Here is an 18,331-nt window from a genome sequence, read left to right as displayed (position 1 = left end):
AGCTAAAATAGATCCACTGATGCTAGATGTTTTTGTAAAATGAATAAGTAAAATAGATAAAATAGCTTTTTGTGGTGCCAGATAGCTAAAAAAATAGTTCCACCAAACGTGATGCTATTCTGGGTTGCTTTAAGATAGCTTCCAATAGAAGCTGCCTAGTTCCTACAGCCCTTATTTTCTTACAATAAAAAGCCCCCGCCAGAATTGTAACTCTCCAAGCAATCAAGTCCACAAACAAGCTTCCTTAATTCCAAAACCATCAGCTTCCCCCCAAATCGATTACATCAAGCATGTTTTCCTTTACAAGCATTCCTTCAACAACATCAGTTCTATCAACATATACTTCCTTCGCTGCATCCGCAATGCTGCTCCGGACAGTGATCAGTGAGGTCCAGACCATGACCACTCAGCTCATACCTCAACAACTCCAAGAAAAATTATCTTCCAAGCTTGGAGGCCTATTCGTTAATAATTTCTCTTCCCAAATTACTCTCATCATTGATGAACACAATGGGCTTTCCATCAATGAAATTTACCAGGCTTCTGACATCTATTTAAGCACAATAATCACCCCCTCAGTCAAACACCTCAAGGTTTCCAAGGCCCCGCGTGAGAAGAACCTCTCCATCACGATCGACAAAGGAGAAAAGATTATTGATGTATTCGAGGGAATACGTTTAATTTGGGAATTCATTTCTACTGAAAAACAGAAATCATATTTTGACTATTAAACCTCTCTCCACTCAACAGAAACATCTGAACAAAGATCAATTCATCTCAGTTTCCACAAGAAATACAAGGAGATTGTGCTCAGTACTTACCTGCCATATGTGGTAGACAGATCAAAGGCCATAAAAGAAGAAAACAAGGTGGTGAAACTTTATTCACTTGGAAACTGCTATCAAGATGTCAATCTTGACCACCCATCCACTTTTGACACACTGGCAATGGATCCAAAGCTCAAGAAAGAGTTGATGGATGACTTGGATAGATTTCTGAAGAGAAGAGAGTTCTATAGGAGAGTAGGGAAGGCATGGAAACGTGGGTATCTTTTGTATGGCCCTCCTGGTACAGGTAAGTCAAGCTTGATAGCAGCAATGGCTAATTACTTGAAATTTGACATCTATGATTTGGAGCTTTCGAATCTACATAGCAATGCAGACCTCAGGAGGCTGATAGCCTCTACTGCAAATAGATCTATTCTTGTAATTGAGGATATTGATTGTACCATTGATCTGCAAGATAGGCAACATGGAGGATACAATAAAAGTGACAACCAGGTGAGTTCATAGATTGTAACACCACTACATTGAACTTATTTACACTATTTACAGTCTTTTTCATCTTAAAACACCCGTTTCAAAGGCTATTTTATGGTTTTAAAAACCGAACCCATCGAAGAATCGAAAAAGAGAGTAGTTAATAGTTTTTTGGTTCGACCGAAGTCAGATAGATGGTCCAACTAGTGACGTCATATATAATTAATTAATAATTTTAGAATTATAAAAATAAATAATAAGATGTATATATTTTAAATTTTATAACTCATATTTAGTTTAAAGATATATTTTTAAAAATTTTAAAAATAAATCACAACACATAATAACAAAGTTATACTAAAGTTCATTTATTATTTTATTTATATATTAGATATTATAGTATATTTATCACTTATATAATATATTATTATTATTTAAATAATATATAATTGTTTGGTTCTTTATAATTTTATAGGTAATGTTATACATTAAAAGAATTATGCATCTATTATATTTATGTCAATCAATGTTTGTGTTGTATCACTATTCACTATAAAATGACTATCTTTTTCAGCAAACAAAACATGGCTATTATTTATTATTTGGTTTTTTTCTTTTATAAATTATAGTAATACATAGCTTTAGGAGTTTATCACAAAAATAGTTACATTGAATGGAGAGAGTGAAAGAAAAACAGGAATCGACAGAGAAGGAAGAAAAGAAAAGGAAAAAAAAAGTATTGACCTAATACCTAAGCAGTCATTAAATTCCTCCACCATTCAGCCTAAAAAATAAAATAAAATAAAAATTCCCCCACCTAATCATTTTTTCTCCTATTTTCCTTTTTTTTCTTTTTTCTTTTTTCATCCTCCCAAAATCACCCCACCAAACATACCTTAAGCTCTCTCTTAAATTTCAGATTTGCTGCTGCCTTTTCAGTCTTCTGTTCTTCGTCTCTCTCAGCACTCTCTACCATGAAAATTTCAAGAATCAGCGAAGTTAAAAACGGTCATGTAAAGGTAGTTCATCTTAAAACATGATCAAGATCACTCTCTAATTTTTACCTCTGTCTCTTTGCAAACATGTGGTTTTTTGTTTTGTTTATATTTGATTTTTTATATATATATAGAAAATACTGTTTTTTAACATTTAGCTTAACTGTTCAAAAACCAGTCCAACCACACCGTCTTTTGGTTTTTCCAATTAAACCGCTGGTTTTCGGTTTTTTTGCTTTTTATGCTACTTCCAGTTTTTAAGCATAACCGGACTGGATTAGAACCGGTCGAACCGGATGATCCAGTCCAGTTTTTAAAACCATATTTTTTCGGTTAATCAATAGAAGTAAAGATGATTAGCCCAACCTAACTTGTGAGATCAGCTGTAATGATAAATTGTTCTCTCTTATTGACAGTTGACATTATCCGGATTGCTAAATTTTATCGATGGGCTATGGACAAGCTGTGGGGACGAGAGGATAATTGTCTTCACAACCAACCACAAAGACAGACTGGACCCTGCATTGTTGAGACCAGGCCGCATGGACATGCACATCCACATGTCCTATTGCACTCCAAGCGGGTTCAAGATCCTTGCTTCCAATTACCTAAGAATTGAAAGCCACTGCCTTTTCACTGAAATAGAAGGACTCATTAAAGAGGTGGAGGTCACCCCAGCAGAGGTTGCAGAAGAGCTTATGAAAAGTGAAGACCCCGATATTGCCCTTGCAGGACTGGTTGCATTCCTCCAACAGAAGAAGAAGCAGATGAAATGTTCTGAAGAATCCAAATCTGAAGTAGAAAAGGTCAATGAACAAAGTAAACAAAGCCCGGGGAAGAAGAAAGTCAAGGAAAGCAAGAGGAAGAAAGCTAGAGGTGGTAAAAGCAGGCGATGAAAGGGCATAGTCTGCATGATTTATACCATCTCTCACGAGCCTATGCCAACATACTAGTATTTTAATGAAGGAAATAATCAAATTTTATAATATGAATCAAGTTTTTGTTTTAGCAAGTTGTCCTCAAAATTAGTCCTACATAGGAAGCACCCATATTTCCAAGCAACAAAGGGTATCCGTTGCTTTCAATAATGTCTACAAAATCTTCTTACACTGAATATTGAGGTGATGAAAATTTTCACTCTCTTTTGGAACCATATAATAACAGTCATCAGTATCCTATATTGTAAATGGCCAATATTCGCATGACATGAGCAAACTTTTCAAACAAGAAAATGAATCAAACACAAATTAAGAAGCCATCTCGTCAAACTCAACCATACCCACTTAAGCATTTTTACATTCCATGTAAGCAAAATGGATGTGACTTCTCAAACGAAGAAAATAAAGCGTTTTATCAAACACCTTCCATGCAAGCAAAAACAAATACGACTTCATGCTAGTAACAACAAGCCTTAATCCCAAATTATTGGGTTAGCTATAGATCCTCAACAAATTAGTTAGGGTCAGCTATATATATTCTTAACTTATCATCCATTATATTCTATCTAAAGTCGTATTCTCAATTATTTCCAAATAAATCTCCATGCCAAAATCCTGAAATTACACTTGCAATTGCAGTGAACATCGAAAGTTGAAAGGTACAAGACATTTATAAATGAGAGGTGTTAACTCCACAACATTTTCACAACAAATCATAAGTGAAAAATTGTTATTAGTTCTAATTTAAATTCAAAACTTAAATTGCTTTTTTACCATTTGTAACAACCAATAACAACCAATAGCATTTCTCTTTATAATTAGACTGGAAAAAAATGGAAAACTTCATATTGATTTGGAACAAGGGCCGCACGAACTTAAAGGGCCCCACAACACAATGAAATCCCATTGGCTGCACTGCTACAATACAAACAAGGGAATCAGAGGATTATGGCACATAGGAGCTCCACTATCTGCATTGCTGGCCAGCTAGGCAGAATGGCATGGCAATAGACTCCAAAACCATTGTTACTAACATTTGTAAAAGGAATCAGTCCCTCCATTGGTCTATAAAAGGAGATGGGCTGACCTTCACAAAACACAGAAAAACAGAGAACAATAGTTAGGAGGCTTGTATACCTGCATCATTCAAGTAGCAATATGGTGCCTAAGAGTAGAGTTCTCCTTGGTTTTTTACCCCCTAATCATATCTAAGAGGTTTTCCACATAAATCAGCGAGTCTTGCATGCTTAGTTTCTCAGTATTTTCTATAACACGCCACTGACCACCATTGTTCAGCCATTAACCTATGGGTGATGGCGCCCAAATGTATCGGTAGGTAATAATTTAACAAATTAGCAATCAACAGTTTCAAACTAGACTCCAATTAAAATACTACGTACAACTGTCTACTGCAAATTGATCTATCCTTGTAATTGAGGATACTGATTGTACCATTCAGCTGCAAGACAGACAATATGGAGGATACAACCAAAATAACAGCCAGGTGAGTTCATAGATTGCAACACCTCTGCATTGCACTAATTTGCACCATTTACAGTCAGTTGATAAAAGTAAAGATGATTAGCCCAACCCAACATGTGAGATTAGCTGTAAATAATAAACTGTTCTCTCGTTGACAGTTAACATTATCCGGGTTGCTAAATTTTATAGATGGGCTATGGACAAGCTGTGCGGATGAGAGAATAATGGTGTTCACAACCTATATAAAGATAGACTAGACCCTGCATTGTTGAGACCTGGCCGCATAGACATGCACATCCACATGTCCTATTACGCTGCAGACAGGTTCAAGATCATTGCTTTAAACTACCTAAGAATTGAAAGTCACTGCCTCTTCACTGAAAAAGAATAATTCATTAAGGAGTTCGTGGCCACCCCAGCAGAGGTTGCAGAAAGGGCTTATGAAAATTGAAGACCCTGACATTGCCCTTGAAGGACTGGTTGCATTTCTTCAACAGATGAAGAAGCACAGCAGATGAATTGTGCTTAAGAATCCAAATCTGAAGGAGAAAAGGTCAACGAACAAAGCTCTAAAAAATCAATGAAGATGGTGAGAAGAAGGAAGTTGAGGAAAGCAAGAGGAAGAAAGCCAGAATGGGTAAAAGCAGGCAATGAAAGGGCGTAATCTACATGATTTTTCTATCATCTCTCGCTGCGAGCCTATGCCTGCATACTTAGCATTTTGAATCAAAATTCATAATATAAATTAGTTTTCATTATTGCAAATTTAAGTATGTCCCAAAAATTATTCCCATATTGGAAACACCCATATTCCCAAGCAATAAAGGATCTCCGTTGCTTTCAAATAATAACTAGAAAATCTTCTTACGCAATGACTATCGAGGTGATGAAGATTTTCACTCTCTTTGGTACCATATAATAACAATCATCAGTTTCCTATAAATGGCCAATATTAGTATGACAAGAGCTAAACAATAAGAGAGAGTGAATCAAACACCTAAAAGGCCAAAATACAAATAAAACTTCCGTCTCTGAATGAGCAAAAACCAATAACATCGAAGTGAAAATACCTTCAATGCAGGCAAATAAGTACTTGTGCAACCTTTCACAAACTTCATTGAATCATTTTATCAAACACCTGCCGGTCAAAGTGTGAAAACCTTTCGTACTGAATTGGAACGAGGGCCGCGCGAACGCAGGCCCTCACTACCACAAATTATGACGTAGGCTCTGTCACTTGGACAGACCTTAGGACAGCACCCTCCAAGGTGCAATGGAAGTCACTGTCCTAGGCCATGGGCCTTGTTGATCGCCCATTGACCCCGTCCAGGTAAGTGAGTTGAGAGGTAACCCGTGTTTTCTTTTATACAACAATGCACTCGCTTTGTTGCCCTTGCTCATTTCGATGTGGGATTAGTTTATAAATAAGAATAACTGGGTGAGATAGGCGTGTTGGGCTTCACTACACGGAAATTATAATTTTTTTTTTTAGAATACTAAATATTTTTGACACATATAAAGGGAAGGAAAAATATTTTAAAAAAAACTTACAGTTGTGTATATCCGAAATATGTGTGATGTACTTATCAAAAAAAAATATATATATATGTGTGATGTATATCCACATATATTTTCATAACACTTTAATAATGTTACTAGAACAACATTACCAAATAGACCCTGAAAATTAATATATATTTTTGGGATGATATTCACTTCATGATTTTAAGATACTTGCGCTCAATCAATTGCTCTCTTCCATGACATTCATAGCATAGGGTTTAAGATACTGTCGAAAAAATGTTGACATATGTTTCGTAAAGAAAATAGAGGGATAAATCTTTTTTTTTTGGGAAAATAGAGGGATAAATTGAAATAAGTGACACAGTTTAAAGAAATTAAAAAAAAATTGAGCATAACTTTTTTTATAATAGAATATTCTATTAGAGAAGTTACTGTGTGAGAGAAATGTATTTATTTATTGTCTTTATACATTGTCACTTCATTCATAGCTCGGGAGAAGTGTTTTTTTTTTTTTTTTTTTTTTTTTTTTTGTAAAATCTGATACTTTTGAATTGTAAGATTTGGACATGTGAATTTGGATTTGAGTGATTAAAATCAAAATATCTTATTTAAAAAAAATTTAATATCAAAATTTTTAATTTAACGAAATCAGCTAAAAATTATCAACCTTTAAAATCCTAAATTTGAAATAATATCTAAAATCAATAAAGTTGAAATCGAGACATTTCAACCCTTTTGATTTAAAAATTCAATTTCCCAAACACAATTACGTGGAATTTACTCTACTAGTACTGCTACTAGTGATGAAAAATCTAATATTGACAAGTTTTTTTAAGTAGCATAATGCTAATTTCGGCAGGAATTTTGAAGATCTCCCTCTAGCAAGAGGAGCATGACTTCTATCTAAAATACAATAAAAGCTATTTATCAAACAATTTTCACTCAAAACAAAATCTCTAGAAGTTCTTACTTATTATGACTTATGAGTTTATTTATGACCCAAAAAAAAAAAAAAAAATGTGTGTATTAGTAGTGGAGGGAGTAAACTCTTATCGATCCAATGCCAACACAACCGATGGCTCAGCCCAAGTGGGTCCAGTTCCATTAAAGCATTCTCATTGGCAATTGTAAATGGCATGCATAGGAAAATTTTAGCATAAAGACACAAAAAGAGCCCAATAGCCTGACTTGTAAAATCTTACAATTGCAATTTTTTTTGCAATTGTTCTACAGTGTCATCCTACATTTAGGATGGCACAATAGCACTTTAGTAAAAATTATAATATTTTTTAATTAATAAAGTGGAAGAGAGATTGGGGAGAAGAAAGAGAGAGACTTGTATTGGAAGTTGTGTTATATTATTTTAGTGGGTAATATAAATAAAAGTTAGGATGTTAGTTGTATTGTAAAATGGTATGGTATAATTGATAAAGTAACTTTTTAAAATAGTAAAATAGAATAGGATGACATTTTCGGTTGTGAATGTTGTTAGCCATGTCTCCTGCTCACGTTTATACCTGAACTGAAGTGAAGCTGAACCTAACATCATGGTTTTCAATCTAAAAAAGAAATTTGGTCTTTTTTTTTTTTTTTTTTTTTTTTTTTTTTTTTTTTTTTTTTTTTGAGGAATAGAGATTTGACCATCTATCATCACATGTTATCCATCCCACCTAATATCATAACTCAAAAAAAAAAAAAAAAAGACAGTAGTATAACTTTCACTTGTACGTGGCATGTTAAATGGAAATACCACCTCCAAAGTGTGAAAAGAATGACAAATTAAAATTTAAATGCACAAGCAGGAAATGTGAAAAGAATGATTTTCAGATTTATGGCTATTGGCTACAGAGTTTTGGAGAGGAGAAAATGGAAACAAAAAAGACTTACACGCCCACCGTGGGGCTCGAACCCACGACCACAAGGTTAAGAGCCTTGCGCTCTACCAACTGAGCTAGACGGGCTTCTTGTCTGACCTTTTTAGGATTATTTATTTAGTTTGAACACGTGGACGGCTTAGGTGAATTTGGAACTTAGGGGCTGTTTGGTTTTTGTGTTTCCATCACCTATAACTCAAAAATGATCAGACCCACGGAGAAAAAGCTTGTTTAGATTTGTTTTCAAGTTTTGTTTCCATCACTCAATTCTTTATTTTTTGAGTAATGAGTTATGGAAATTAAAAACGTATTTTAGGTATTTTCAAGTTATGAAAACAAAGTAATAATGACATTTTTGTAAATACACACATTGAGGGACCCAAGGTTAGAGGTCCAACCCCAACTTTTGACTTTTAAGTTTTTTTTTTTTTGGAAACAAAACCACGAAACCCTCCAACAGCAACTTTTAACTTTTATTTTATTTTTATTTTTTGAAACAAATCCACTGTTAGACTTTTAAGTTTTTTAATTTTTAAAAATGGGTCCCACATTTTTAAGTTTTTAAAGTTGAAAAACATATCTAAGTTAGGTGCCAAACAGGTGAGGTTTGGGAAATTTGAGTATTTTAAGTGATAAGTAATAAGTGACGAGTAACGAAAATTAAATGAGGAGTGATAGTTTTCAAAAAATCAAACAACCCCTTAGCTATTTAGGACTTCACAGTTATCAAACCATTCAAAATTTTTAATTTTTAGCAACTCAAGAAACTATTTTATTTATTTTATCACCTCACTTTACAATACACCTGCTCACCCAACATCAAATACTCACTTTTACCAATTCATTTAATATATTCGTTCTTTTACCACTCTAGGCTCTCTTCCTCTCTAATTTTCATTTAAATGATGTTTTTTGTGTTTACCATCTATCTACAATAATAAAAATTAACTTTTGACACCTTTGAATCCTTAATGGAGTTAGTTTTTTAGTGTTTTGACTTTTGGGTGCTAAAATAGCATTTTAGATATTTTAGCACCTTAATGGGAAAACCTTTAAACAACCGTTTAATCGTCTGTACGTACCCGCCACCCCTGCTCTCTCTTCAGACGATACGTCCTGTAGTCTATAGAGGCAACGGCAGCGGCGGTGATTTCATTGGGAGCAGATTTCTTTTCGGGGTTTTCCGCCCAGCTCTTCTGTTAGGCAAGAAAATTAAATTTCATGTAGTTGCTGTGAATCTTTTTTTTTTTTTTTTTTTTTTTTTTTTGGGGATTCTACTCCTTTGCTTCATTCTATACTGTGTTGCTTCAGCATAGAGTTTAACCTCTCGTGTGATAATGCTCTAAAATTCGTTGATTTTCGTGGTTTTTAGACCAAATTCTTTACTGGGTACCAATAAAATTCACCGAACTTATTTATGTATTAGTTGTAAGTTGGGGACCTTGTTGATTTCACCATTGTTAGACTTTGCGTATGTGTTTGAGATTTAGAAGGCTATTGGCTAATTTAATGTTAGTGACCAATTGTTTGCCAATATGTTTCAAAAGTGGTTACTTTTAGGATTTGATTTATAAAAATAAAAATAAAAATTTGCTGAAGAAGTCCCTATTCACAGTTCAAACGTCTTCTCTAGCAATTTCACCTCAAAAACCATAACCCAACTTTGCAATGTGGCTTAGGCATAATCCAAAGTTGCCAAGAGTTTCGGTGAGTGTCCCTCTTAAGTGTTTGTCTATGTGACTGTGAGTTTCTCTCTCTCTCTCTTAGACTTGATCTGAGTATGTGTGAAGATGTTTGATAAAAATTTCAGTGATAATGCAATGATTTTCATCTGACTTTGAAATTTGTAGTATTCTTTGTGTTTAAAATTATAATAGATTTAGTGATGATATTCTTTCACCATAAACCGGTAAATTCTAAACACAAGGAGCTATCAGGTCATGCTTAGCTCTAGATTGGCTCTGGCTTCGAGAGTAATTTGAACCAATGACTAGAGCCATTGATGATAGAAGATTGTTATTGAGATTCGTGATTGTGTCTATAGGTTGAGATGGTAGCTTTCTTACAAGAGAGAGAGACCCATAACTACATTGTTCAAATCTTGAAATTTTTTAATTTTTCAAATCTTTAATTTTTAAGTTTCTGAACAAGCTCATTTTCCACATCCTTTTAGGTGGCTCCTTTTTCTTCATATAGTGAGGCGGAAGGCTGTGAACTATTCTAGTTTCCATGGCTACTGAAACAGCTATTCAAGATCCAAGAAAACATGCTTTGGAGGCATTGAAGCGGAGGTTTGCCTTTGTCGAGGCTGATCTGCTACAACAAAAGAACAAAAAGAGTATAAAAGAAGGAGATGGAAAAGAACCTCATAGGACAACTTCTTTAGCAGGTAAAACTGATGCAGCAGTCACTCCCTCATTTGGTGCTCAACACAAGAGAGGTTTTTTTTATAATTAAAAACAAAAATTCTTGTATGCCTAACTTTGGTTTTGAGGATCTCCCTTTTATTCGTTAAAAAAAAAAAAAAAAAAAAAAAAAATTATTCATTAAGAAATAAATATCTTCTTGTAAGGCTGTCTCAGAACAGTCTCAAATTCTTCATTTTTGTATGTCCAATGTCCAACAGACAACTGTTATAAATGGTTTGCCTACTCGGGTGTCCAGATTGGCTCCCATTTTCTTTTTAATACCGTAGACTTTTTTGGTTTTTGTCTGGTTAGTTGTTCTAGAACTAAACTTTGTAGTTCTGTTATAAAGGAATGCATTTGTTCTTTCTAGAGTCACCCTGCTTAACAAGGTACTGCTCTAGGCATGCAAAATTGCATATAGTTTTAGTTTTATGAATTGTATTAAAAAAAGGAATGCAACGTGGTTCTATATGTACTGTGTCACAACTCACAAGGTATTGCATTAGGCATGCATATACTTGTTTTAGTTTTGTAAGTAAAATTTATTTTTAAAAAGGAATGTAATGTGTACATATATCCTTGTGCTTATATATATTCTAATTAATTAGATGGAAGTCAAATTTTTTGTTTTTTTGTTTTATGCAGATCCTGAAGAAAATGCTCCAGCATATTTGCAGCTCTCTCAAGCTGTACATGAGAATCTGCTGTCAACCAATATTAAGGTACACCTTTTCTTTCTGAACCATGAGCCTTTGACCATTGGAGCTGCTTCAATTGGTGAGTTGACTTTACATTATTAAGAGATGATATATTCTGAGCTCCTTGGCTCACGTCTGCCTGGCATTGTGCAGCTTTCTAGTAGAAAAGGAGACATGGTCGATAAGATTTTACACGAGCTTCTTCAGAATGGTGATATGGCTCAGAAGTACATGCAGAAGTCCAGAAAAATAAATATTGACCATTTCGTCCTTCTTGATAATTATGTACAAGGACGTGGTGTATCTACTGGTTCTCATATCAGGGCTTTGCGGATGCATTCAAAGCGTTCTAAAAAGCACATGTCCGTGAAACAACATAAAAAATGTGGATCATTTGATTTGCCCCAAGAGCTTCATAAGTGAGTTTAAATACTTCTCTGATTTTTTCATGGTTGTGACTTAATAATTTTTCTCCTTCTTCTTCTAAGTTAATTTAATGCTTCTCTTCTTTGTTCATGGTTGTGACTTTGTGGTCCTTTTCTTCTTCTATACTTGCACTCTAGATATTATTATTCTCACTGTATATCCGGTGGCTACTTTATTTCACGAACAACTAAGTATTTAGGCTAACCTTCTCAAAAGGACATAGCCTCATTTTTTGGAAAGCATACTAAGCGGGACTGGGAATCTGGGGAAGACTGTATCAAGTTGATCATCTATCTCTACCTAATGTTGAGCCAAAACTGCTCACTCAGACAGTTGAGTTGCAAGCTTGTAATTTGCACTGCAGTTGTTGTTTGAACTGGTACCATGACTTTATCCTATAAGTAGTTGGGTCAAACCTAGGTAAGCAATAATTTTCTAGACATAATCCCATCCTGCTGGTTGAACTGGTTATACTCTTCAGAGGGTTGATGTTTCATGAGAGGCTTTCTGTGAGGGATCTGTTTTTCACCGTTCCACTCTTGACTAGTTTGATGCTTGCCAACTGTTTTGAACTTTCGGCTGTAGTTTGTCCAACAATTTGGAGGAAGAGATTTGGAAAATAACAATCGACTTACTCTTGAATGTTTAGATGATGAGAGAATACAGATGGAAATTAAAGTTTACTTCTATGTATGATGTACTCCGAAGAATAATTGTTTTTATGCATTTCAAAGTTGATTCTTCCTTTAAATTTTCTCAAACAGGTTGTTCTAATTATTATCGGATGTGTTTGGATAACAGGTATGATGTTTTTAGGCCTATGCATGAAATGTGGAAAGGCTACATGATGCAACTGCTTGAAACTGTCGGGTGGGAATATTTTCCTTCTATGCTGATATTGCAATCATGCAGTTTCTTATCCTTCGTTATTATTATAATTTTTTTCGGATGTGTTTATCTTTCTTTTATGTGCTTATTGTCATTCAGTATACAGGTTTATAATTTTTTTTTTTATCTTACAGGAAAAATCAGTTGGCTCAGTGTCTTCTCAACGCAGATCTACATGGTGCTTTCATTCTAGGTAATGCTATACTCTTTTTACAGCAATCTTTGCAAAAGAGTGCTTGTGGAACCTATAGTAGCTATTTGCTTCTAGAGAACGTAGAAGTAATTTTGGTGTGTAATCTTGTTATCTTCCTTTTACTGTCCCTATTACTTTCTACATCATGCCATGATGGATTGGTCTACAATGGCAACAGCCTACTACTTGTGTTATTGCTGGGTTGCTTGTAAATATCCAGTCACTTGTGGGAGACTTTTTTTTTTGATAAACACCATAAGAAATTTTATTAAGAATAAAAAGCCAACCAAGTACACTGGAAATGTACTATAGTGGCAAGAATCAAGAACCCAGATTACAAGGATCAATAAGATCAAGGAGGGACAAACAAGAACAAAATGGTAAAACTAAGCTTCAATCAAGGAGAGTACAGACGAAGAAAGACTTTATATCAAGGATAGACTGTTCACAATCCTTAAAGCATCTAGCATTCTACTCCTGCCATAAGAACCAAAGCATATAGCAGACCTCCATAAATCTATATTTTGATGTCTACCGAACTTGCCCTGCCTAGAATCTAACAGCTCAATAACTTTACACGGCATAACCCAATGGATACACTAAACATTTACCTGTGTGATCAGTACTATGCCTTTGAAAAGAACTGCAAAAATTGTCCTATGGAACAATTATAAGATAGTGAGAATATAAAAGCAAACCCTGGTTGGAAAAAGATACACGGGTAGTTCCCCCACCAGTGTCCCTTAATGAGTTGTTACTGGCAAGAAGTCCAAAATTCACAGAGAGGTATACTTTATTACCCTTCAAGTTCATGGAGATATCCTTTTTTCCCATTTGGTATAGCTTATTTTTCAGCCTTTTTGATAACAGGGTTGTTTGAGAAACCTATACCTACAAAAAAGTGAAGTTTAGTAAATTTGTAGTTGAAAAGGTGTGTTTTGAAACCTCCTTACTGAAAGGGCACAAGCCTTTAAGTCGCCCCCTCCTGCCTTTTATCTTTTTTCCTTTGAGTCATTTTACTTAGAAAGGAATGTTCAATGATATCTTGTAATCTGAGGGCCATGGATAGTCTATTAAAATGTTCACCAACTTATTAAATTATATGGATTGATGCGCACATAGACTTAATCTGCGCACTAATCAGCAGTGTCAACTGCAGTAAAAGAGATTAATAAATGAAAGTACCCCCCCCCCCCCACCTTTCCACCAAAAAAAAAAACTAAATATATGCTCAAAATTCCTGCACTTCTCTCTTTCTCTCTCTCTATTATTTTTTATTTTTTTATATTATTATTATTTTTTGTTTTTTATATTTAATTACTTACTACAGTTTCCTTTCAAATTTCTTGCAGTTGCTGAGTGTAAAGCAACTTCTTTCACAGGAGTAAGCGGCATTATGATTCGTGAAACTGCAGAAACATTTGGGATAATTACACAAGATGGTGTATTCCGAGGTAATTCATCCACCAGCCCCAACTTCAAACTAATTTTACCATAATTATTTATAGTTTTGATATTCTTATAGTCTCATACTAAATATGTATGCACGAGGAAGATTTAAATTGAATGCATTTTGTCTATGCTCGTGTAGCCTTTTATACAATTTTTCTTATATGAAGTAATGGAGCTTTGCAGCTGGCAAAATAAAAAGTTTTACTAGTATATTTTCTGTCCATGCTTTTCTAGTATTTGTAAATTGACAGGGTAGTGAAATAATTATCTTAATCAGGGAAATCTCTTACTATTTAGCAAAACTGAAGGAGCATGCCTTACTATTTAGTAAAACTAAGAAACGCAGAGGGTTCAAGTGATAGTTCAGTAGTAATGGTATCCTTTGTGGTGCTCCATGTTTGTGGTTGAAACTCCATCTCTCATCTCCCCAACTATCTAAAAGGTTGTATCCAGTACACAAAGCTCCTACTTTTGCGGGGGTCTTGAAACGGTGAAGGTAGGCAGCCTTTATCCCCAATTTTTTTTTGGAGGCTGATTTCCTTACTCAAACCCACTACTTCTTGCCTTTGGTGGAAGTTACTTGCCATCGCACCAAGGCCCCCACTATCTAAACCCCCCCCCCCCAAACAAAAAAGAAAAAGGAAACACAAGTATATTTTAAAGTCTAAATATGTGATGAAAGTCACTGGATTCTGGGTGGTTCATTTACACCACATCTAAATTAGAGTTTAATTTCCATGCTTCACAAGAGCCTAACACTTAAATGCATAGTAGAAAGCAAAACAAACTGAGTGTGCCCCTGAGGTAGAAGCTGTAAAAGACATCTGAAACTAAAGAGACCCTATTTCTATATTTATTGGATCAATAATTGCTCTACGTGTATTTACATTCTCTTCTTATCATCTGACTTCATATTGGGGGATGCTGATGGTTAAAGCTTAATTTTTTAATATATTTTGCAGTTGTGCCCAAAAAGATTTCTGTCTTTATTTTCCAAGTTGATTGCTGGAAAGTTACATTGCATGGGGACAAACTCACTTCAAGAAATTTGGGCTTGTGATCTTGATATTCATCATTGCATCCAAGGTGATTTTTTTTTTCATTAGATAGGATTTTGCCACAAATTATCAAGAACTTGTATTCTTACTTAGATCTTTGGCTGTGAATACGGTTAAGATGTGCTATTTGTTGGTGGCACACCCAAGATTTTCCATTTTTTGCATAACTTTCATGTTTGTCTGAAAATAGTCCCCACCCCCGCCCGCGCGGTGCCCCTTAGCAAGTCACAAACACACACCCGATAAGATTTGAACTCATGATGACCCTCCACCTAGCTCTTATAAAGGGAGGAATTGCCAGTTGAGCTAGAGCTCATTGGTATGGGAAATGTTTTTGACAGTGCTAGTACTAGGCTTCAAGTACCTGACTCCAAAATTGCAAATGGGCAAAATGCTTGAATTTATTCTGTTGGGAAGGGAGTTTTTGTACGGTGCCAGTACTAGGCTTCAAGTACCTAATTCCAAATGGGCAAAATGCATAAATTGGAAATTTCTCTGGAGAATTTAGTCTCTTGGTTGTTCAAACATGATATATTTCTTGTGTTGGTGTGTCATATTGTGAGACCATGGCTCAGTATAGGTCTATTTGTTTTAGCGTAAATCCCAGTTTATTTTCGTCATCAACCTATGTACAGCTTTTAAAATACTCACTTATTTTAGGTAAAACTGTATTTTTACACATATTTTAATAGGAGAATCCAACAAAAATAAGCTCATCCAAACATACTCATCAATAAATGGGAAAGCTAGATTTAAGATTCTTTCTTCCTTATATTTATTTGATTTTCTGGACTATGGTGGTTCAAACATGCTACCATTGCATATTTTGAACAAAAAATGATTGATACTTTGCTTCATTCATATTAGGGGAAACCATTTCACTCAAGATGGGTTTTCTTTTTGTAGTCCAGAAACTCAGAGAATTGATTTAGGTCCAACTTTGATGGAGCTACAGGAAAGCACAAAATGTGTATCAAGCAATATCAGTGATGGCCCCATTCTGAGATTCATTAAGATCAAGTTCTATGAAAATATAGAATCTAGCGGTGAGGAGTTAACCATGTCATATCCTATTATTTCATTTCTATGTGGAGATGGGTCTTAACATGGATGATTGATGTGACAATTTTTGTTTGGCAGGCAGCTAAGACAGTTTGGTTTTTCTTTTTAGACAGAAAACTATGACAAGAAGGACAAACCTATCTTCAAGGTGATTGCACTGCCAGGTGGTCTATCCTGTTCTTTCATTTATATGTTGTGCTTGACAGTACAAAATAGGCATGAGAAATGCTGTTTATGATCGGTCTGGAAAAACTTACTTAACTTTTAATATTTATTTCTCTTTATATTTAAGTGATTTTAAAGGATGTGTTTTTGGTCAAGTATTAATCCTTAGTTTCTGTTAAAAATAGCAACTCTCTTCCTCTAGTTTTTGATTTATAGAATGCTGCTTTTTTACATCTGAAGAAGGCTATGGTAATGCATAGCTCCCTAGTCCTGGATTTATACTAGAATGCATATCTGGATGTTGTTATTGAGAGCTGCAGATGCTATAGGGCCCCCACAGTAGAAAAAGGTCATCACTTAGTGCTGGTCCCTCAAGGTGGGTTTTGTGGTGGCAAAGGCCCCAGTCATGGTTTTGTTAGATTTTCAGTTGCAAAGTTAGTGAGTGGCATATAGTGCACTGAAAAAATGATTGTCAAATGCCAACAAGTTCTGCTATGCAGATGCTAGAAACCCCAAGTCATGGTTATAATAGATTTTCTGTTGCATAGTGAGTGACCAATAGTGCATTGAAAAATTGATTGTCAAGGACAAAGTTTGGCTCCAAACCAAATTGGAGCTATATTTTCCAATCTTTTATGTGGCGATTTGTAAGACTATCCATGTGTATTATTTTAAAAAGTCACGACTCATTAAAAAAGTCGTGCAACTAAAATTACACATAGATGGTCTTTTCAATTGCGACATAGTAGGTTAGAGGGAAATAGCTCCAAACCAAGCTAGAGCCAAACTTTTTTCCGATTGTCAAATGCCAATAAACAAAAGGGTATAGAGACACTAATTGTTGTGTTTTGCACTTGAGCATCTTTTTTTTTTCTTTTTCATTTTCCACTCAAATTTGGAGGGAAAAAAGTCTTTTAAAAAAAAAAATTATACTTGCCTTTTTTCAGATGAACTCCAACAGACTATCTTTCTCTATTCCGTTGAAATATTAATTCTTCATTTCTGCATTCTTTCCCAATGGACCCAAACACGCAATTAGAGAGAAATTATTTGATTTGGATTAATAAAATAATGGGTTAGAGAGTTACAGTGCTCTCCAGGTGTGTAGAGTCACTATAGATTCCCCCACCCACCCCCCCCCCCCCCCGGCTTTTTATTTTTTATTTTTCCAAAAAGCACCCAAGTAGAGAGGCTGTTGGAGAGAGATCTTGTAGTTTCACCCTCTAAATTTTGGAGAAAAAGAATCGAAGTGTGTTGGAGATGCTTTGAGCATACCTACAGGTTTTCTTTTATTAAGTGCTAGTAATGCAAGTTGACGATGCTATAAAGGTTTATGATAATGCTAGTAAATTCTACCAATACAGCCTCCATGGGAAATTTTGTACGAGAGGTTTGGCTATAAAGTGGGAGTAATGCTACATACAAAATAAATAAATAAATAATAAATAACAATTTTTTACTCCAGTTGAGTTGCTAAGTATTTTTTGATTCTCATATAGGTCCACCACTAATATCACTTATTACCTATTACTAATAGTTTGCCACATCAACATGTGTCACACTATTTGTACCTCTAGACTTTCTCATAAATAGGTTTACGATACCATTACTCTGCTTGTAATAGTAATACCAAGGTATCAAGCATATTTCAAGAAGCATTAGTTTCGGAGTCTAACAAGGTCTGAAGATATTGTCACAAGTCATACAGGTCTGTTTCAGGTTAATATTATTTATAAGGATGTAGTATATTAGATTCCATCGTCAAATCAATTCAACTGTAAATCAGCCCGGGAAGATGCGATTCAAGTTGAATGGCAGAAAGTGGAAAGGTGGCAACTAATTTGGTTTTCTGATGCTACTTCTAGGCATGCATTTGTGACTTGGTTTAGCTTGAATGCAATAACCACAT

At 34.8% G+C, this 18,331-nt stretch overlaps 2 protein-coding genes, 1 long non-coding RNA gene and 2 other non-coding genes across 7 annotated transcripts; 2 read left to right on the top strand and 3 right to left on the bottom strand.

Moving 5' to 3' along the window:
• Positions 1 to 204: 204 nt before the first annotated feature.
• LOC126718224 (AAA-ATPase At3g50940-like) lies at positions 205 to 3,395 on the top strand. The gene is made up of 2 exons (XM_050420322.1): positions 205 to 1,280; positions 2,671 to 3,395. The coding sequence occupies exons 1-2, from the start codon at positions 948 to 950 to the stop codon at positions 3,148 to 3,150; spliced, it is 813 nt and encodes a 270-aa protein (XP_050276279.1). The 5' UTR covers positions 205 to 947; the 3' UTR covers positions 3,151 to 3,395.
• A 449-nt stretch (positions 3,396 to 3,844) lies between these two features.
• On the bottom strand, positions 3,845 to 6,097 carry LOC126718225 (uncharacterized). The gene is made up of 2 exons (XR_007652865.1): positions 5,745 to 6,097; positions 3,845 to 4,279 (listed from the first exon to the last, which is right to left on the bottom strand). It is a non-coding gene; the product is annotated as an uncharacterized LOC126718225 (long non-coding RNA).
• Positions 5,854 to 6,012, bottom strand: LOC126720132 (U1 spliceosomal RNA). The gene has a single exon (XR_007653286.1). It is a non-coding gene; the product is annotated as a U1 spliceosomal RNA (small nuclear RNA).
• A 1,989-nt stretch (positions 6,098 to 8,086) lies between the features above and the next one.
• On the bottom strand, positions 8,087 to 8,159 carry TRNAK-CUU (transfer RNA lysine (anticodon CUU)). Its single transcript has one exon. It is a non-coding gene; the product is annotated as a tRNA-Lys (tRNA).
• A 931-nt stretch (positions 8,160 to 9,090) lies between these two features.
• LOC126718223 (ribonuclease MRP protein subunit POP4-like) lies at positions 9,091 to 16,577 on the top strand. 3 transcript variants are annotated; one of them, XM_050420320.1, is made up of 10 exons: positions 9,091 to 9,265; positions 10,236 to 10,512; positions 11,126 to 11,202; positions 11,332 to 11,597; positions 12,406 to 12,474; positions 12,627 to 12,685; positions 14,038 to 14,139; positions 15,100 to 15,223; positions 16,102 to 16,241; positions 16,336 to 16,577. In XM_050420320.1, exons 2-8 carry the CDS (start codon positions 10,302 to 10,304, stop codon positions 15,195 to 15,197), a joined length of 882 nt encoding a protein of 293 aa, XP_050276277.1. In that variant the 5' UTR covers positions 9,091 to 9,265; positions 10,236 to 10,301; the 3' UTR covers positions 15,198 to 15,223; positions 16,102 to 16,241; positions 16,336 to 16,577. The 3 variants fall into 3 exon arrangements, with proteins under 3 accessions (XP_050276277.1, XP_050276278.1, XP_050276276.1); XM_050420321.1 differs by having other exon boundaries at positions 9,092 to 9,265; positions 16,107 to 16,241; positions 16,367 to 16,577; XM_050420319.1 differs by having other exon boundaries at positions 9,092 to 9,265; positions 16,107 to 16,241.
• Positions 16,578 to 18,331: the final 1,754 nt, after the last annotated feature.

This window comes from Quercus robur, chromosome 3 (genome assembly GCF_932294415.1).
Source record: "Quercus robur chromosome 3, dhQueRobu3.1, whole genome shotgun sequence".
Taxonomy (NCBI): Eukaryota; Viridiplantae; Streptophyta; class Magnoliopsida; order Fagales; family Fagaceae; genus Quercus; species Quercus robur.
The sequence above is the reverse complement of the archived record's forward strand: the minus strand, read 5'-3'. Positions and strand labels throughout refer to the sequence as shown.

What these genes read in the sequence shown, in the direction of transcription:
- LOC126718223 (XM_050420320.1), top strand. Translation starts at nt 10,302, where the DNA reads ATGGCTACTGAAACAGCTATTCAAGATCCAAGAAAACATGCTTTGGAG. An exon ending in TGCTGTCAACCAATATTAAG is followed by an intron (nt 11,203 to 11,331) that starts GTACACCTTTTC and finishes GGCATTGTGCAG; the next exon opens with CTTTCTAGTAGAAAAGGAGA. An exon ending in ACATGGTGCTTTCATTCTAG is followed by an intron (nt 12,686 to 14,037) that starts GTAATGCTATAC and finishes AATTTCTTGCAG; the next exon opens with TTGCTGAGTGTAAAGCAACT.
- LOC126718224 (XM_050420322.1), top strand. Translation starts at nt 948, where the DNA reads ATGGATCCAAAGCTCAAGAAAGAGTTGATGGATGACTTGGATAGATTT. An exon ending in ACAATAAAAGTGACAACCAG is followed by an intron (nt 1,281 to 2,670) that starts GTGAGTTCATAG and finishes TCTTATTGACAG; the next exon opens with TTGACATTATCCGGATTGCT.